This window comes from Thunnus thynnus, chromosome 22 (assembly GCF_963924715.1).
Source record: "Thunnus thynnus chromosome 22, fThuThy2.1, whole genome shotgun sequence".
In the NCBI taxonomy this organism is placed as follows: domain Eukaryota; kingdom Metazoa; phylum Chordata; class Actinopteri; order Scombriformes; family Scombridae; genus Thunnus; species Thunnus thynnus.
In genome coordinates this window covers 5,818,337-5,839,602 of record NC_089538.1, presented here as the reverse complement: position 1 = coordinate 5,839,602, position 21,266 = coordinate 5,818,337, and the positions used below count along the sequence as shown (strand labels likewise).

The 21,266-nt window shown below is 39.7% G+C and overlaps 1 protein-coding gene across 4 annotated transcripts in view; it reads left to right on the top strand.

Annotated features, from left to right (window-relative positions):
- dock11 (dedicator of cytokinesis 11) overlaps nucleotides 1-21,266 on the top strand; it is a 67,432-nt gene that overhangs the window by 41,883 nt on the left and 4,283 nt on the right. For 3 of the 4 annotated variants that reach the window (XM_067580559.1, XM_067580562.1, XM_067580561.1), the window contains 14 exons: nucleotides 1,080-1,195; nucleotides 1,419-1,556; nucleotides 3,846-4,028; nucleotides 4,452-4,565; nucleotides 5,145-5,360; nucleotides 7,339-7,396; nucleotides 8,606-8,712; nucleotides 9,094-9,216; nucleotides 10,163-10,276; nucleotides 15,679-15,825; nucleotides 16,315-16,525; nucleotides 17,331-17,521; nucleotides 17,814-17,914; nucleotides 18,106-18,244. In XM_067580559.1, the coding sequence (XP_067436660.1) occupies nucleotides 1,080-1,195; nucleotides 1,419-1,556; nucleotides 3,846-4,028; nucleotides 4,452-4,565; nucleotides 5,145-5,360; nucleotides 7,339-7,396; nucleotides 8,606-8,712; nucleotides 9,094-9,216; nucleotides 10,163-10,276; nucleotides 15,679-15,825; nucleotides 16,315-16,525; nucleotides 17,331-17,521; nucleotides 17,814-17,914; nucleotides 18,106-18,244 (1,958 nt within the window). Of the gene's footprint in view, nucleotides 1-1,079; nucleotides 1,196-1,418; nucleotides 1,557-3,845; nucleotides 4,029-4,451; nucleotides 4,566-5,144; nucleotides 5,361-7,338; nucleotides 7,397-8,605; nucleotides 8,713-9,093; nucleotides 9,217-10,162; nucleotides 10,277-15,678; nucleotides 15,826-16,314; nucleotides 16,526-17,330; nucleotides 17,522-17,813; nucleotides 17,915-18,105; nucleotides 18,245-20,106; nucleotides 20,124-21,266 lie in introns of all 4 variants that reach the window. The other variant, XM_067580560.1, reaches the window with a different exon arrangement.

Genomic DNA, 21,266 nt, shown 5'->3' with positions numbered 1-21,266 from the left:
CTTTGTATTAACTTAAATAATATAGAGATGCACTAAAAGTACAGTCAAAAGACAATTAGAAACAGCAGCTTTATAGCAGAGCACCGGTTTCCAGTCCACTTCCTCCACAAGTTAACAAGTCTAATACTCTAGCCAAACGAATTCTGTATTGAATCCCAGAAGAAAACCTTGTTTAAACACAAGGTTTGAACTTGACACTTGGATTCGGAGAGTTAAAGTAAGGAAACGGCCACAAGAGATGTTAATCGTAAATTAATCTGACATAGCCAAACCATGTCTAACAGAGCGCCTGGAGAAAATCAAACACAAATGTTGTTACAGACACTCAGCGAGCTGTTGTAATACCTAGAGCACATAAATCTACACTGAAGAACAGCACCAAGTTGGTACCTGAGTTGAAACAAGCCAAGGATACCATTTCTGGAGGCAAACAATGGAGTGGCTGCCTCAGGCTTTCCTAGTCCATGTATTTTATGTCACTGTCCACATTGTGAGCTTGATGTAATGGATATCTGGTAATGTATAAAACTGTATAATGACTATGAAGAGTCTTCAATTTGCAGCAGCACCGTGACCATAAATATGCATGCAAAGCTGTGTCAATGCCCAGACTCTAGATCTCTGCAGGTAAACACAGGAGTAAAGTCACTGTAAAGCTATAATCTTCATCTCTGCACATTTAAATGAGTGTGCTTAAAAGCACACTCATTTAAATGTTGCTGAACATATCGTTGATTTAACTAACAGGCTACATGCTAACGATAGAAAACACCGAAACAAAGTTGAACTCTGCAAGATGTTCCCCAGTTACATTTTGTTCCCTCTACAAAGTAAGAGTTATTTTACTGATATCTGTGCAATCACATCTCGTAAACACTGCATAATTCCCCTCATGAACTGTTTGAATTGAAACACACCAAAGCAGGCCAGACATGAGCGGGAACAGTGCTGATTCTTTGACGCGACCTTTCACACACAGAAATGAGTAATTATCGCTCTTCATTGTAATGTGAGTAATTCACACCGTGTCCTGGTATTCTTTGTGTGTGTTTGTTTGTGTGTGTGTGTGTGTTTTGTAGGGACGGGGCCATCAGAAGCAGAAATCCATCATCAGGCTCTGCTAGAGGGCAACATCTCCACCGAAGTCTGCCTGAGTGTCCTGGATGTCCTCTCTCTTTTCACACAGTGTTTTAAGGTCAGTATATACACACACACACAGACACACAAACACACACACACAGACACAGACACAATGCTCTCTGACGTATAAAAAACCCCCACTTATATTAACACAAGTTCAAACAATTACTCAGAAGTGTGTGGATGTGAACTGTAGCACCTATTGAGGAAGCTAGATTTGGTCAAACTTGTCTGTTAATGCGTGTGTGTGTGTGTGTGTGTGTATGTGTGTGTGTCAGAACCAACTGCTGGACAGCGACGGTCACAACCCCCTGATGAAGAAGGTGTTTGATGTTTACCTAACGTTCCTTAAAGTCAGCCAATCAGAAGCTGCTCTCAGACACGTGTTCGCCGCCCTCAGGGCTTTTATTAACAAGGTATGTTTGCTCACTCAAACACGCACACACACAGCCCGAAGTACTGCTGCAATACTGAAATGACTCAGACAGTGACTGATGAGAATGCGATGCTGTGTTCTTCGTACATTTTCCACCAGTAGAGGTCAAACCCCGGTGTTGTATATTGGTTCCTGGCCAACCAACATGTCATTCACAAGGTTATTCTCCGTGTCTGCTAGTAATAACATCAGCAACAATTACACACTATTTCTTTACTCCTGTGTTTATTGCTATCGCCGTTGGCTTGCTCCCATATTCCCATATGTTGTTCTGATACTCGTAAACTCATGTATTTTTAGATTTCCTATTTACACGTTGCATTAGGGAGTAGAAACAAGCTCCAACATGACTCCTCGTCAGAGCAGCGGGAGAATACATGCAGTTCCCAAAGGGAGGGGACCACCCACTTCCTGTAATGAAGCAGAGGAGCTCAGCAGGGGAGACTGTTGTGGCATGTTTTGTTCCATTACAGTGAGATTGCGAGAGACTGACTTGTGCACAGACAGTATACAATTCTCTGGCTGTTGCACAATGCAAAACAATCTGTTAGGTACCAGAGAGAAAACCAAGTATGAGACAGAAATGCAATCAGATGGGTACAGAGAAACTCAGGACATGCAATCCATTGTTTGTTAAAACCTCAAAGGAATCAAAGGAAGTCTGGAATTTTTTTTTTTTTTTTTTTTTTTTCCACACATCCCACGAAAACACCCAAATCAACAGCAGATTGGTTCCATTAACACATATTGCCAAAGCCTAAAACAGCTTTTTTTCCCCCCCTCTTATACCTCAATTGTTAACAAACACTGTTAAAAACTGTTAAAACTTTGATAAGATAATGGCGGTAGATAAAAAGTTGAGACGTCGCCGATGAAATTACAGTTCATCTTGAGGGAAAACATCTGTACAAATCTTCGTGGCAATCCATCCGATAGTTGTCGAGACAAATCCTCAGGGTGACGTCAGAGGAAAAGTCAGTGGCTCCCCGAAGTCATCAGGTTTCATCCTTCCAGCAGCATGAACGTCTGTACCAGATTCCACGGAAAGCCATCAAATAACTGTCAAGACATTTGACCAAAAACGAATAGGTCAACCTCAAAGTCAGCCAGGTTCATCTGAGGATGATGAGTGTCTGTAAAAAATTTCATAGCAATCTGCCCCATGGTTGTTTTATGTTGTGATATTTCAGTTTGGACCGAACATGTCCCCATGTCTGGTCTGAAAAGCTTCAAGATGTTGCAATCCACGTCATGTCATTTAGTTTGCATGTTCTGAGACTGGCACATGCTGAATGAAACGATGGTGGAAGTCTCAGACATTCTGTAACAGTGTCTTATAAAAGACAAAGTACAATGACAGAATTTAAAAGAAAATCATGTTGTTTTGAAAAGTAAGCTCTCAGAAAAGGAAATCTGAGAAATCCTGCTTTCAATAATGGATTATTTTAAAGGTATGGTATGTAGGATTTGTCAGTTGTTTGTTAATGTTTGTAATCACACAGAAACAGAGAGAGAAGTAATGGTCGGGCAAGGGTTATTTTCTGCTTGTTTCACAGCAGTTACATTCTTAAGCACAAATAAACGTCTTCACAGAGTCCCAACTATAGACTGTATAAAAATAATCAACGTAATCAACATGACATCACCCATTGGTTCGTGGACTCGCATTTTGAAGCCTCGAGTTTGGCGATTGACCGTCACCATCTGAAAATACACTGAAATAACAGCAGCTACGCCTATACTCTGTGAATCTGGGGTTACGCCATGGTTACGTTACCTAACCAATGTCGTCGCCGTGGCAGCAACTTGTCAATTACAACGTAGCCACGCCCTAAAACATACCCTGCTTTATCATCAAAGTTAAATGAAATAGGATCATAATTTGCAAAATGAACATCATGATGTATTGAAGAAGACTTGAAACCATAAACTCATGACACTGTTTTTCAGGAAAATCCAACTGTGAAATATGAACTTTGTTCAAGCCTAAGGTGTCAAAACTGATAAAATATCTAACAAAGCATAAAAACATCTTGTAAAATGTATTGAGGTTTCAAATGTAACAGAACATACATATAATGTATCACAGTCAGGAATGTGATATCACAGCCTATTCAGGTTTTGAATATTTTTTTGGGACGCGCAACTCCTGTTCCTCTCTAACGGCCTGCTATTTTGCTGCTGTTCTCCCTACATACTTACAGTATTTTCTAATCTAATCCCTGCCCAGAATCTGCCTTTTTAACACACTAACACGTTGTCCCGTCAGTTCCCGTCGGTGCTGTTTAAGGGCCGCGTGACGCTGTGCGAGGCTCTGTGCTGCGAGGTGCTCAAGTGCTGCGTCTCCAAGCTGGGATCACTGAGGGCCGAGGCATCAGCCCTGCTCTACCTGCTGATGAGAAACAACTACGACTACACCAAGAGGAAGACCTTCCTACGCACACACCTGCAGGTAAACCAGTGTGAATGTTGGTTTTTGAAGTAGAGGGAGAAAGGTCCGTCTGTGTTCATACAATTTAACCGCACAGTGAACAATAGTCATACTGTCAATATTCAGGAAGTCTTTCATGATCTCAGCACTTAATCACATTCACCACTGACCTTTAGCCTTTTGTCCCCACACACACAGTCCTCTGACTACCTCAGTGTCTTTCATAAGAGAAACGATCAAAGTGAAGAGAGTGTTTAAACAGCTGAAACACAGACTACTTGCTGAGTTTCCGTCTCAGTAGCAGAAGACAATCCAGCTTTCCATCAGCTCTCTCTGGGTTACATCAGTACATGAACCATTTAGGCAATGTGTGTGTGTAGATGTTTCTTTTCTCTCCTTTTATGTCCTCTTTTTTTTTTTTTCTTCCCTCCTTCCTCTATCTAGATCATCATTGCAGTAAGCCAGCTGATCTCTGATGTGGCGCTGACCGGCAGTTCACGCTTCCAGGAGTCACTTTCCATCATCAACAACTTTGCAAATAGTGACAAGGCCATGAAGGTACAGTGGAAGTCCTCTTAAATATAAAAAAAAAAAAAAAACAAAAAAACCCAAGAGTAGGAAAACCAAGAAGCCATTACCAGTCACTGCGCTGACTCCAGTATCAGGACATAAAAGCAAACAATCCATCAAAATGACTCACTGCCACATCCAAGCCGAGAGATGATAGATCCCAAAAACTTGTGATCCAACCAAACTTTGTATCTGTGTTTATAGTCTCTGTTTAGACCAGACAGGGTCCCATTTCTTAAACACTCTGCATCCGATAAAATTATAGTGTTATAACGCCGCTGATGTGGTTTGTTTGTATTGTAAATATGTATGAAAGGAAGAAGATGGATGACAGATTCTCTGACTATGCACCATTTAGTGGTTCTGCGCTCTTACTGTTTAAAGGTTTGGCAGACATACTTGAGCGGAAAGTTCAATGTAGCATCAAAAGGTTTAATGTATCAGCTAACTAGCAAATGTCAGACTTATATTAAAAAGACAAATAAAGGCCCCATATGTTGACAAACCTCATGCCCCATCCTGCATTTTTTTCTTATGTGCGTGTTTGCTCATATCTGTATAATTTAGTCCACAGCGTTCCCCTCAGAAGTGAAGGGTCTGACCAAGCGGATCCGTACAGTGCTAATGGCCACAGCCCAGATGAGGGAGCATGAAAAAGACCCAGAAATGTTGCTGGACCTGCAGTACAGCCTGGCTCGGTCCTACGCCAGCACCCCGGAACTGAGACGGACCTGGCTGGACAGCATGGCCCGAGCACACCTCAAGAACGGTGATCTCTCTGAGGTATGAATAAAGAGATTTTGGATAATCTTCGTTTCACTTTTTGACATATATTTACTGTATCCGTCTGTCTTTTTAATGTCACGAGTGTCCGGATAACTGTTTTGATGAAAGTTATGTGCACCGACAGGACAGGCAAGTCCTGTGTCGGCTGGTTGTTTGGCAACATTTAAACATCTTTGCATGCGATCTTTCTCCATCACTTAGAAGAATACATTCTCAAGACACAATAGGAGTGATTAGTGTTTGTTTGTACAATGGAAAGGAAATATTTGCTTTGGTTTTACATTGATATGCATCCCAACATGATCAGTAGGAACACCAAAAGCACACACCTTTTAAAATAATCCACGTACATGCAGAGGTAATCAGTCCTTATGCAGTCTATTTGTTATTCTGATGCTAAAAATGAAGACAGATGTTGAGGGTGGAGTAATAGACAGAGCATTTGTGTTGGAAGGACGTGGAATGGATATAAAATCCGCAAAGATAAAGCATCCAGCCAGTCAAAGCAGATGGCCACCCTCCTAGAGCCCAATTCTGATTGAAGTTTCTTCCAGTTAAAGGGTAATTTTTCCTTGCGGCTTTCACCAAATGTTTGCTCATGTGTAAATGTTGAGTCTCCATAAATTAAAGAGTGTAGTCTAGATCTGCTTGTGATGTGAAAAGTTGTGATTTGGCGCCACATGAATAAAACTGATTTGACTTGATCAGTCCTGGTTTCTCCAGAACAGAATACAGCCAAAAAAAACCTGATGTGTTAATGCTTAGACCACCAGAAAGAACACAACCACTGTGTAATAACAAACTGTAGTATTTTTTTTGTGTTAATACATTTACAATGTTTAAGGTATCATACATTAAGCAGAGATGGCAGATTGAGATTAGTCGCTTTGTTTTGGTGACGCTCCAACAGATTTTTTTTTTCCTGGCTACTAAGAAATAAACATTGTCTGTTTCGTCCTACGTCAGTGCAAACAAACGGAGACCGTCAGTTTAAACATAAGACCGTTGCTGTATGAACATAGTCATGGTCACAAGAAATGTTGCGCATAAAAGACTACTGTACTACTACTTCACTTTAATTTGGTTAAAATAACAATGTGACCAATCCTCTTGTTCCTCTTCAGAGGAGGGTCAAAGGTCAAGGCTGTCACAGAGTTTGTACTAGGTTGGTCCAAACAGTTAGTTTAAGTTCAAGTGCGTTTGTTTATTTAAGCCATTTTTATTACAAGCAAGGTTTTCTCCAACAGGAAAGACAAGATGACAACACAGCAAATCCATCATATGTAGCCTCGATTTGTTGTTTTACTTTTTATTCTGTTTTGTTTCATTTAGTTTTTGTTTTGTATTTATTTTTATTCGTTTTATTTTGTCTTTGTTTGCATCTGTTTTTTGTTGGTTTTATATTGTTTTGTTTGGCTGTTTTTTTTTTTTTTTAATTTAATTTTATTATTTTTAGTTTTAAAAAAAATGCTTATACACTAAATCAAATTCCTCCCAGTGAATTGAAAGGAAGTCATAAAACATATGTCACCTTTAGGGACAAATGTATGAAACAGAAAAATGAATCATCTCACTATAAGTAAAGACACAGCTCCATATGTTTCACAATAGGATAAGGGAACTCAGGATAAACAGCAGGACTACAAACAGTTGCACCTTTCAACTGGCAGCTTTCAGGCTTTCATGCAATTTATCTCACAAGTGATAAGTTGCCGGATTAGATGGTAGGTGTGGCTGGTAGACGTGAGTCACAGTGTGGTGAATTTACAGTTGAACAGACGAGCACAATAAATCATTCATGGCAATCGCAGTAAATGGGGTCACAGTAATGCTATACCTATGGTGGCTGTTATTACGTAACAATATTAGAATTGCTGACTGTAATTCACTTTTGTCTCACTCATTCAGTTTCACTGAAAACTGCATGTATAGAAATATTCACTAAATCTGCTGGTGTTTGTTGTTGTCTCCACAGGCAGCCATGTGTTACGTTCATGTGGCTGCACTGGTTGCAGAGTACCTGCACAGGAAAAGTAAGGCCCTCCGCCCATCTCTACACACACACACACCCACACACACACAGATATACTTCCCTTTGTGGCTTACACAAATCCTTTAATTGAAGCAGGGTATGCAGTTCTAATAAAAGGCCGTCAAGTAATATAATCGTTAGCTGAGGAAGAGCTTAACGGTGGAATGAGTAGGATTTTCCTAAAAAAACATGTATGGACTCATACACAGGTAATGCCTCTCAATCATCATTTATGACCCACTAGAAGTGTGTGGTAGTGTATGTATCTGCAGAGACCCTGCCCTCTGCCTGGATGTCCTTATTTCGCTTTGTTCAGGGTATTTCTGGGAGTGTGTAGCCCCTAGCCAATAACAGGTGTCGTCCAACCAGGGAGGAGGGGACAACTTTGAATGTCGTGTTTACCAACTGCAACTGACAAGTCCTACTCATTCTGCCTGTTTAAGAAAAACATTTTTTGAATGCCAAACTGCCACCACAAATATGGAGTTAAATTACATGCTTGGGCAACGCTATGAGTACGTGACTGCAGATAGTACACACGACCCATGCAATGCATCTAACTTTTACCAGGAAACATGCACGCTCTTTATTGATTATTGCGATCCTACCAGAATATTTGCCTGCACCGGTGATAAAAGACATGCCAGTTCGCTGGCTGACTGTTGTTAGATACAGTATGCAAACACTCTGCAGATGGATACTACACACCAGCACAGTAACTTCTAGCAAAAACAAAGCCTCACAACGCTGTTCCTTTTTTTTTTTTTTTTCCCCCCGAGGTCTTTATCTAATGCAAAACCTGCTGTCAAATAACCCACTAAACAAATGTATGGTGGTGTTTATCTAAAAGGGATGTCAACGGACAAAGATAATTTGTGAGGTGCAACAGTCAGTTGACGGCTGACGCTAATCTCTCAAAATTTAGTTCGGTGTCTAGACTAGAGGCTGCGGCGTGTATTCAGTGTCTCTGCTTTCAATGTGTGATTTATTATTAGTCGTAGTGTAGTCACAAGCCACCGAGCATAGTTTTTCTCTTTAACGAAACACTAAAGAGAGGAACTATAAAACCGTTCCTCAAAAATAAGTGAATGTGACTTATTGTGACACACACATTTCCTTTTCGATTTTGATGAGCCAACTGCCGAGAAACTACACCTCAAAACGTTCTTTCTGACATCTATGTGTCTTGTCTTTGCCGTTCATTCATCAGAGTTGTTCCCCAGCGGCCTCGCAGCTTTCAAAAAGATTACATTGAATATTGAAGAGGAAGCCGCCATGAAGGAAGACACCGGAATGCAGGATGTCTATTATACTGAGGTGCGTGCGGTTGTCTGCAGAGGAGGCAGAGTTCCCTATTCATCCTCACAAACACCAACCACTGAAAGCTGTGTGCAAAGCTGTGTGGTCATATCTGTAATCTTGTTCTGTGTGTGTGTGTGTTTTTTAATAGTTTTAGACTATTTTACAAAGGTTGCTTGTGTTTGGACATTAAACATTTGAGAACTTTAGCTTATTTTGTTTCTATTTCTTAAAGTAAGGTATCAAATGGTTTTGGTATCCGTACTGTAACTTGAGTATTGTATCAATACTACCACTGAAAAAATACCCAGGTTTAATCCTTGTTTAAATGATAACTTGATGCTGTGTATATATATCTGTTAAAAAGAGATCTGTTATTCCTTTTCTACCCCTTTTTAGGAAGTCTTGGTGGAACACCTCGAAGTATGTGTGGAGGCACTGTGGAAAGCCGAACGCTATGAGCTCATCACTCACATCGCCAAACTTATTATCCCCACCTATGAGAAGCGTCACGAGTATGAGGTACCATAGCAACATCCCCTCACTCTCAGATATCTTGCATAAACACGCAGCCACTGTTTTCTGACGTTCCTCACAGAGTAATTCATCCACACCTTCATGTTTATGAAGGTCAACTAACAGCTATGTAAGGACTTTGGTGTGTAAAAACATTTTCTCCATATAAATACTTCTGTGTAAAGTTTACCCTGTTCATTTTCTTCTCCTCAATAAACTCCTTGGCTTCTTAGAGTTGTTGACTTTCACTCACAGCACCGTCAGTAGCTCTTCACCTCATTTTATTCAGTTTCAGCAGTGATTGATAACAGTAAAAGCAGCCAACTTACTTACACAACATAATACCCGTTCGACCACTGTAACTGCATATTTTGAACACAACTTCCTGGTGGAGGAAGAAGTAGCATCATTCCATCCATCCAACCATTTCATATCCTTATTTATTCTGTTCAGGGTCATGTTCTTACGCACATCGGGCGTGAAGCTGGGTTCATCCAGGTCATCAGGCTTATAGACACGCAAACACATTCACAACGACAAGTTTTCCATTTCACCTAAAGTTCATGTCTATGGAGTGCGGAAGGAAACCCTTGTAGGCACTGAGCCACCTCCTGTTGATAACGTTAGATATCATCTTTGAAAACACAGACTACTTTGTGTGACACCTCCTGACATGCTCCTTCTTGTGTGTATACTACCGGTTTGCATGCTTATGTCTTAATGCCTAAATTATAAGGCATTAAGCATGTGTTTATCATAGCATTATTATATTATGTGCGAAGTGACACATTTCTTGTCACAGTGGCAAACAGTTTATATGTATTACATGGATGTGAACCCAGAAAAATTACAGACTTTGTATTTTACAGGTGTAATATATGGAATATTGCATAACAGAATTGCTTGTGCTTGTATCTGCACGCACTTCCCCTCATCTGTCCAATTTTTCCAGAAACTGAGCCGACTGTACGACACCCTGCACAGAGCCTACAATAAGATCATGGAAGTGATACAATCAGGGCGCAGGCTGCTCGGGACCTACTTCAGAGTGGCTTTCTACGGACAGGTGAGTTTGACAAACAGCTTCAAAGGGTGTTTTATTTACAGTCACCAGCATACAGAACAAGCATGCTGTGCACAACCATGATGTACCTAGGCACTATGCTGTATGCAGAGGTGGGTAAACAGGAATGTAGATCAAATGGGTGTGGTGATGAATCATTATCCTTTCAGGCAGTCAAGCTGTCTAAATGAATTTTTGATGAAAAGGGTTAGGGTTACAGAATTTCCATCATATTGCAATTAAAATGCATTTCAGGGAGTGAATATGAAACGCTACCTTTGCCATACAGATTTAAAAGGAGGTGTGTGATGTGTGCACAATTATGTTTGGTTAATTTTCAGCAGCCTGTAGTGCTTTGCGTGGGATTTAATCAAGGTTAACACGGTGGATTATCATGTATAATGGCTCTGCACCACTGCAGCACGTTTCAAATAGGAGGCTGCAGATTTGTCACACATCCGCCCTGCTGCCTTCACATGGCTGTAGGGACTTAGTTAACTGAAGGAACAGGCTTTCACACAGTATAAAGCAGCTGTGGATGACAGATAGTGGTAAGATTCGCCCATCATTTTTAGTTGAGCATAATTGTATTAAAATTCTGCTTTTGCTGTTTTGAATTGCGGAGCATTTGTAATAGAGCTTGTTGGCAAACTCACCAAAATATCAGCTGATTGACGCTGCTCTGAAAAGAGACCTGGTGTCTAACTTGTGTTCTCAGGGCAACAGATGAGACCCACCAAGATAGAAACATTTGAAAGAAACTACCATCTATTGGTATCTATTGGTCCTATATGGTGGCATGTTTCAACAAAAACAACTAATATTGCACATGGGTGGGAAGCCAGTGAGGGATTATAACCTGGTCACTGTGAAAATGATTCCTACAGGTTGGTTGTAGAGCCTGCACTGAAGTGGTAGAACAAGTAAAATAGTGTAATAGTGTCAAAGTAAGATTTTTTTTTTTTTAATTTTATGTTATAAAAAATGTAATAAGACAATATAATTTGCATTTTTCGGCTAAAAAAGACCCATGTTTTTATGTGGACATTTTGTGGCTCTGTATTGTTTTGGTGGAATTAGGCAAGAAATTCCTGTTATGTAGCTGCAGCTGTACAAATACAAAGCAGGATGTTCAGTGTTGCCCAAGAGTGCACAACAAACATATTGCGCATGTGTATTGGATTTCACGGTGAATGCCTCTCTGTGATATAAAGAATAGCTACCTAACATGTCTCAATCCATTTGTTGTTACTATATTAGTCACAACAAAACAACTCAGTTAGCACTTTCACATCACAGTTGTGCCGGAGCTCCATGTCAGAAAAAGGTAAGGTGCATGAACAGCTGTTGCGTATTACATATGACAAGTTAAGAATCTGTAGTTATCTAGCTATTATATTACACTTGTGAGCTATTTTACTCATTGAAAGTACCAGAAGCATTTAGCTATGGACAGCTTCTTTGTCAGATTCTTGCCAGCTAGCTAACTGTTAGCTAACGTTGGCTAATGGCAACAAGGCAATGTTTGCCTAAACTTGATCTAGCTTGCCAGTTAATTATAGTCAACGATTATCAGCTAACATAATAACTAATTGCCCTCCAGATTTTCTCCATGAATATTTGCAGTTCTTTGATCAGTCTCCAGGTAAACAAACTGGGTTATCATGATACCCTGCTACAGTAACATGTTAATGTCATGTGTCAGTAAGCATTGCTGCTACACGTCAGTCCACAATATCATCTCTCTGGTCATCGTTGCCTTCCACCCTTTCACTTGCCTGTTGCTCTCTTTCTATCAGCAGTCCTCCTGATGTTGCTCTCTGTTCATTAGTCAGTGTCGTCTTTGGTAGAAAAAAAATCTGGTATTGTCACCCTTCCTCTTCATTTTTAAAAGTGTCTCCTACAAGATTCAGTGATTTAACTACTATGTTTTTCCTTTAATAATCAACAACTTAACACTGAATGTTGTAGAAAGTTTGAGTGAATGCGTGTTGTTTTTCACTCGCTGACTGTTTCAGCCTCCTGCAGCCCCTCAATGTTTCCCAACAGATTTCTGAAATAAGATTCAAAGTGATCAGTTATTATGTCAATGCACGCTTTCTTGAAGTGTTTAAATTGGCTCCTAGATAGAGACCTATATATAAAGATTATATTCACTAATTGTGTCACTAGTAACACTCGTAATCATCTGTAAATATTTATTTAGGTTTAATCCACCCCTCACACAAACTAACACAAGTTACTATTACTAAACAAAACACGCCTCAAGAAACAACCCTGCCACTATCCATCTGCGGCCGTTCTGTATGTCAACTGGTGGAAGCAACCCAATACACACGTTTAGCAAGTGAAAAGCCATCAGCAGTCGTCATGTGCGGCCAGGACCAGGAGAGACTGCACAGAAAGCTGCCAGGGCCGGGAGAAAACAGCCGCTACCCACTGCAGGGACGGCTAGCAGCAGCATACACGACTCAGGTATAGATAGATATAACCTAGGAGTCTACAGAGAGCGTCATCTCTAGCTGTATTTACTTCGACTCATAGTTTCATTCCTGTAAATTTCAGATGAGCCAGAACTTTTCATATATTTATGTTTTTGTATTAGATTGTCTAAAACTGGAGAGGCAGCTGGGGTGACATGGCATTTTTTAGGGGTGGCAGCTGCCACCCTATGCCACCCTGGTAGATCCACCTGTGCTGCATTTCATGAAGGCTGTGTGTCTGGTGATGGCACACATTTAGACATTGAAATGGTCTTACCCAATGGCCATATTGAGAAGGTTGAGGACAATGGGGGAGGACTAAGAGATGCCCTTAGTGAATACTGGGATAAGTTCACTGTAAAATACACAAGTGGCAACACAGTAAGATCCCAATGACCCGCCATGACATGAAGGACTTATGGGAGGACGTTGCAAAGCTAATGGTACATGGGTATAACATGATCGGCTACTTTCAAATTGATTTACCAAAGCTGTTGTTCCAAAACTGTCTTGTATGAACAGTGGAACTCTGCGAATCGATTCTGCACTCACTACCGAATGTGGAGAAAAATATCGTTGAAGAATCTATGAAAGACTTCTCAGCTGTGAAAGAAAGAGAAGATTGGCCTGATTTTCTTGGGGCGCACAATGTCAGGACTCTAGTGACCCAAAGAAAACTCTTGGAAGTAGCACATAAAGAGATCATACAAGATCTCTTACATCTGTGAATGTTTGAGTCCGTATCTGAAGAAGCTCAAACTGCCACTCTGTGGTTTGAATGTGGTTCGCTAGATACTCTCAAGCCTACCAACAGAGAAGTGAACGCAGCACTGAAACATGACGCAGTCAAAAACAAAAAGGGAGCAAAATATCTTTGACTATCTGGAAAAAGTACATCAGAAGCTGCACAGAAGACTGGCTAAGACATTTGCTCTGCTTTTGTACAGGTTCATTCCATCAGCCAAGGAAATAATGGTTTAATGTGTTTTTGGTGGAAGTGCTATGCGGGAATTCACAGCGCTCCTTGATTCAAAAGTGTGGGTGATGGACATCCTCTAGGTTTAATCTCCCATCTTCGAGCAATAGCCCCAACTCCCCCACTTACAACCAAATCTGTTATTGTCTAATAGTTGTGTTGTCATTTCAGTTTTTTTTTATTGCAGTTCTGAGTCTGTGGGACTAACAGAGGAATAGATGCTGAATAGAAGAACTATGTGTGGTAAACACATCAAGCTCTCGTCTTCCTCACCATGTGTATTTTACAGACAGGACTTCATTTTAGTTTGTTACAGTTCTTGGCTTGTGGGACTCTCCACAAAACTATGAGCTATCCGTCTGTTTAATCTAGCTTTGAATTTCATGAGTTGTTATATTGTGCAGACCCACAGTTTATTTGTTGTGAAAATGTAATTAAATGAAGCACTTGAGAGGTTAAGTGTTGACTTATGTGTTTTTTTTTTTAGGTCTTTGTGTGGTAGTAATGTGTATATATATATATATATATATATATATATATATATATATATATATATATATATATATATATATATATATATATATATATAAAGTATACTGTGATGTTTCCAGAGAACACTTGTACAACACGTTTGTACCACCCGTGTTTTCATTATTGCATAAGCTACACAGTTTATTTGTTTAAGCCATGTTTGAGAAATAAAGCACTTGAAAGATCAAGTATTGATTTATGCGTCTTTGCAGGTGTTTGTGTGTGAGTACAACAGGACGCTGTGATGTCGGTCCATGCTATTATTGCACTCATGAATCACACAGGACTCGAGATGAACATATTTTATGAAAAGGGAGGATGATATGCCACAGTATACCAAATACGACTGATTAAACAGACATATTTATTTCAAAATATATGGCACATAATCTGTACAGAGGTCATATGTTAACAGAAAGTCAAGAATTGAGTGATAGTAAGTCTAAATGAGCTGCACTATTATCCACATTCAGATTAGCCGACTTGGCCAGCAGAAGTCTTGCGGTATGCATTCAAACAGCCAACGGGAAAGTCATAACAGACCCCAGATGTGAAATACAGAGATATTTACCTGGCAGGGATAGGCTTAATAATCAGCATTGTGTGAACTTGTTCGGTGAAGGCTTGAATGTAACAGATGTTCATTTATATGTAAAAGTCCCGCACTATTGCTTTAACAATGAATCTAAGTAGATATATAAGACCGATAGCTAAGTTACTGTAGCAGGGTATCATGTTAACCCAGTTCGCTTACCTACAGACTGACCACTGAACTGTAAATATTCATGGGGAAAATCTGGAGAGCATTTAGTTGTTATGTTAGCTGATGAATGTTAGTATAGTTAGATCATGTTTAGGCAAACATTGTACTGTAGCCCATCAGCCAATCTGACAAAGAAGCTGCCCATAGCTAAATGCTTCTGGTACTTTTAATGAGTAGAATAGTTCACAAGTGTAATGTAATAGCTAGATAACTACACATTGTTAACTTGTCATATGTAATACGCAACAGCTGTTCATGCACCTTACCTTTTTCTGACATGGAGCTCTGGCACACCTGTGATGTTTAAGTGTTAACTGAACCCGAAATGCTGCGGTAGGGCAGCGCGCGTGCAACTTACCTAAGTGCACATACTTAATAAAAAAAAACCCAATGTCCATCTGACCTCCCGGGCTCTGTAGAAATGTGTCAAATGTTAAAGAGTCAAATAATAATTTCACTTAACTACTCTCACCATGCAAAGGTTACATTAACAGCTTGCTTGAAGTTGAGTAATTTTTCTGCTTTGTTAAACATTTTCCTGTATTTTAAGAAACAGTGAATATTTTAGACTCATCAGTGAACTATTTCTCCCATTATACTTCCACTGGACTGTCTTTCATTATAACTGAGTGAACATGTGTGTTTTGCCCAGGGCTTCTTCGAGGAGGAAGACGGGAAGGAGTACATTTACAAGGAACCCAAACTCACTGGCCTGTCAGAAATCTCTCAGCGGCTGCTGACGCTCTACGGGGAAAAGTTTGGGCAGGAAAATGTCAAGATAATTCAGGATTCTAACAAGGTGCAGTAGATAAATGGAAGAAGAAGAGGGTGGGAGACATTTGGAAGTCTTGATGTGAGGCCTCTAACTTTGAATGGCAGGTTGTTATATTAGTAGAAATGTAGTCAGAAATAAAAATAATACATCTGGCATTGCAGCCCCGCTCTTGTTTATTTAGAAAATATAACTTGTCCAACACACTGCGGGACATGTTCCGTTTCTTCTCTACGGACCCATTTTAAATGATCAGTTGACAGGGTTTTTTTGTGCTGGCTTTGACTTTGTGGTCTGAAGAGTCACCGGAGGATAAAGAGGCAACATGTGTTGTAACAGTCAAACGGAAGAAAGGTTCATGTTGATGATGGAGATGTTAGGAAAGTTCAAGTTGCTTTTGGATGACATTTTCTTTATTCCTCAGCAATTCACTTTCAACAAGTCAAGTCTCATCTCTATTTGTATCCATCATGTGCTTCACAACTTTGTTTTATTAAAGTTTATCGCTTCCTACAGGTAAACCCCAAAGACCTGGACCCCAAGTTCGCCTACGTCCAAGTGACATTCGTCAAGCCGTACTTTGAGGAGAAAGAGGCTCCAGAGAAGAAGACAGACTTCGAGAAGTGCCACAACATCAACCGCTTTGTGTTCGAGACACCGTACACGCTTTCAGGCAAAAAACACGGCGGGGTAGAGGAGCAGTGCAAGAGGAGGATCGTGCTCACAAGTACATGGAACACACTCATACACGCACACACATTTTTCTGTAGCATTTGACATGTTGCTTCAAACAATGAAAGAAACATTGTTTCAAATGTAAACAGAGCCTGTTTTAAGCCCTCCAACAGTATCATCAGATCTGATGTTAGGCTAACTCTGGCTCGTATGTTGATCCATTTTCAATGGTCAAATTTTAAATTTGTTTAACATAAAAAAGACGTGTTTTGGAGAGGTATGACCGTACAACCTCACACACAAAATCTCATATCAGTTGTAAAGTACATGTGTGCAATGTATCCAAATGGACTTTAATCACCTCTTTAATGGCAGTGTGTAAGTGTGTAACACTGAAAACAGCTGGTTAGTGTAGCATTTGGCAACTGTATGTCAGGATCCCTCCAGTTCTATCCTATCCTGTTCATCTCATTGACAAGCTCCCTTAAGCATTGTTGTTCTTTCTGATGAACTTTTATACATCTAGTTATTATTGTGCGAACGCAGCTGTTACCAAGAAACAAAATACTCAAGAGTCACTTTGACTGAGCCTCATATTGTAAGAGCCAAACAAAAACAACAGATGTTTTTGCTTATTCTGCTGCTTGTTTGCCGTGGCATAAAGACAAATGTGTTGTCGCTGTAAGCTGCTAAAACTTTTATGCAGTATTGCTTTGGCATCGCATTTGATGGACATAACAGCAACCGAGGAATCACCTGAAATGACCCTTTTTAAAGAAGCACATTCGTTTTATCTTTCAGTTTGTTTTATTCGCACGAGAGACCCAACCAGTTTTGCCTGCACTCTTTATTTTCAGCTGCCAACACCTTCCCCTACGTGAAGAAGCGGGTGGAGGTGGTTGCGGAGAAGCAGGTGGAGCTTAAGCCGGTGGATGTGGCCATAGATGAGATGAAGGCGCGAACAGCCGAGTTGACAAAGCTCTGCTCCAGCCAGGAAGTGGACATGATCCAACTGCAGCTCAAACTGCAGGGCTGCGTCTCCGTGCAGGTAAAAGTTTCCAAAAAATAGAAACCTACACCCGCTGCATTGCAAATCACTCGCTTTTTACAACACGGGTAAATTAAATCTAAAGATTTTATGCTTAGATTTGTCCATTTTTCATGAACACATCAAACTTGCATAACAGAGAAACATAAGCGACTGTTATCATGCAAAACTGGGCAGGGGTTGCCGGTTGAGGGCAATGATAAAGCATGAGTGGCACATGCTGACTTTAATGTGTTTGTGCAGTGATCAGAGTAGAAGAATGCTTAACACTTTCAGGCATGTTTTGCTGCAGGTGAATGCAGGTCCCATGGCGTATGCCAGAGCATTCTTGGATGACAGTAAATCAAACCAGTCTGGCAGCAAGAAAGTCAAAGACCTTAAAGACATTTTCAGGTATCCCTTTCTCTCATAACTTTGTTGATTCTCATTTTAATTATTCTGTGGATTCATATTTTCTTATGTTTTTGTTGACAAGTATCTTCCGAATTTTTCGTTAACGATTGTATTTGTCACTTTTTATTGATATTTTAAAAAATGTTATAAGTTTGTTATTAAGTTTGTGGTTTTATTTTGAATAATTGCAGGCGTTTTGTCCAGGCCTGCAGCATGGCTTTGGACATAAATGAGCGTCTGATCAAAGAGGACCAATTTGAGTACCATGAGGGCCTGAAGGCCAACTTCAAGGAAATGGTTAAGGAGCTATCTGACATTATCCACGAGCAGGTAATCTTCAGATAACAATAAAATGTTCAGGTGAAGTGAAATATTCTTTGGTGGGGCCACACCCCTACGTCATCGCACCCATATCAACAGCCTTTTCCTCGATTCCACAGATGTTTTTTGTCCTGCTTTGATGTGCTTGATGTGATGTCAGAAATGTTGCAGCAGTGGCCTAGAGATCAAACACTTAGCTACCAGTGAAAGCAAAACCTCACATGCTATGAAAATCATAAGCAAATTTTATCTGGATGAACATAATGGCTAATTTTCAAAAGAATCAGCAATTCTTTTCATGACACCATGAGAAGCTGTAAGGGTCAGTTCACCCAGAATACCCAAAAATATATGGGTTTTTTTTCTCTTAACTCTAGCGGTAGTAGTTTGTGGTGCTCACAGAATAGAAAAAAAAAACCATTTAGAAAATTAATCAGCAACATGATTCACCATGCTACTCTGGAGAATTCACAGACCTCACTGTAATTATTGAGAAAAACAGTTTTCTTAGTGACTGCTGTATCTCTTTGGTAGAAAGTTGTGCCAATGAAAACTCTACACAGTGATGTTTGTGGATAAATCAGAGTAGCAGCTCTTTCTTTTACAATTCTGTGAGCAACAAATGAAATTTCATTTGCCTCCATTGTATTGGAGTCAAGGCAGAAATCTTGGAGATAAATATGTAGAAACCTTGACAATTAAAACCAAAACCGTTTACATGATCGATACCATGAGGTGGTGAGTAATCTGGGTGAGTCGACCCTTAAAATGAAACTATGGAAAGTTACTGTAGTGACAATCTGTTGTATTATAGTGAGCCATGTTAATGAGATTATCATCATATCAAGCATCTGTGATCCTTGTGTGGAATCCATAGTGCACAAACTGTTGGAAAGACAAAACAAGCCGAGCCAAATCAAACTGTACATCATTTAAATTTCACGTTAAATTTCACATTGTCATGTTTTCTCTACCTACATTTTAATGGATACCACTGAACACATAAAAATCAGTTTTCGAATGATTTTTCATTGACTATTTTTTTATAGTACCCCAAAGTACTTAACTCGACACGGTTTGTTACACAGACCCATCTGAGAAGTCGTCCATGGGAACTGTTTGGAAAAGAGCAGGCATTTTCAATAACTACTTGGCAGGCATCGGATGAACCATCTGTTTGTCAGCATCTTACCTTCTTAGGCAGCTGGATTTGTGAGATCGCTCTAGAATTCTCATAGGACGCTGATTGGTCCAAACCACTGGTCGTTGGAAGCCTGACGAGATAGATTCTCAAGTGATCTCGTGATGTCATGATCTCGTGAATCCGGCTGCCTCATAGGTTAGGTAATAATTACCTTTGTGTGTTTTGCTTTTGTTGTTTGCGTTTATGAAAAGCTCACAGTGCCAATGATCAGAACGAGTCGGTGGGGCTATAAAAAGCACAAGCAGTAAACCTGTGTGATCAGTTTTACTGGCACAGAAAGAGCTATTCTCACCACATCGACACTGCTGGTTAAGTTTTAAACATGGCCTTGATTCGATTAAGACTTTGGCCTTGCCTTGCTATCAAAAATCGAAAAAATGCATATAGACAACATGCTTCTCTTGTATTTGTGAAGAGCTGTTAAACTGCCAGCTCCAGATGCGGAGAAGTTCTATTTCTGTTACACTAGTGTAGTGCTTTATGTTCTTTTCCCATCAAAGGAATTTCCCAATGCTGTATTGCAGCACAACTATCCCAAGCTCTGGTGTTTTGTGGTTGAGTTTCAGTGTTTTATTCCGGCCTTCCTGAAATGTGATATTACTTCAGCTGCTCTGATTTTATCAAACTAACTGGTCTGACTTTTTCTCTCCAATATGCTGGCCTTTAGCTTTAAGGAAAAAACAGGTAATGTGAACATAAGATGTGTGAAAGCTCAGTTTGTCTTTTTGTCCTTTTTGGAATGATTAATTATATGTTTTATGGTTTAGATGCAAAATACATTCATCTGGACACAAAAAATAAAACAAGATACCTTTATAAATGGGTGTTAAATTAGACAGACCTTAATTATAAACAGGAGAGAATAAAACAGGTAAACGCCGCAATGAAATGTCAAATTAACACTAGAACCGCCAGCAGTCGCTACATACCTAAAACTGCCAATGGGTAAAATGGAGCTGTTTGCCTGGCTACCACATTTCTAATGCATTGTATTAAGGGATTGTCTTCACAAAGGAATGTCTAAAATCACAAAATTAGTTGCTTGTTAGTTGTTTTGCACGACCGTCAGTGTAAATTAATCTAAAATGATACTGAAAATGGGTATTAAAAGGAAATATTTACATATTTAGGTGGCATGATATTATTAGGCTATAAAATGACATTCATCACATAATGAGATAACCCATCTTATTTAAATTACCAAAGTAGCCTTAATACCCCAAATGGACAATAATGAGCCATAATAGTAACAATAAACAACCACTGAACTTATGGGTGATTTAATGTCGCAACAAAATCCACAACAACATCATGCGTACAATTTCACCCACTGAATTATTAATTTAGGTATTTCAACAATGTGTGAATAAGACAACATCACCAAGAAACTTGAGGTAACATAACAATAACATAACATATAACATAATGCAAATATATGTTTATCTTGTGATGTTCCATTCAGGAAAACAGAGTAAGGCAATGGGAAATTAGGCTAAATAGCTCATAAACAATAAACGGTAACACAGTAAAACAAAAATGAATGAATAATCAATTAACTAAAAATAAGTTTTACACACAATGAATGTTTGTGAGTAGAATAAATCATTTGAACAACATCTGATTATACGTGTCCCTCAAACTCACTCTGTTTGAGGTGCAGCTTTCCTGCACTTCAGGCACTTGGCAAAGGTTTTTATTGCTGGTCATTTTCCTCTGCTCTTTTTATCATTTATGACTTGACGTAGTTGCCAGATGGCAAACTCTGACAAATGCCAAGCAACTGTTCACATGAGCCCCGCAGAAATAAAAGCATTTCATATGAGGATA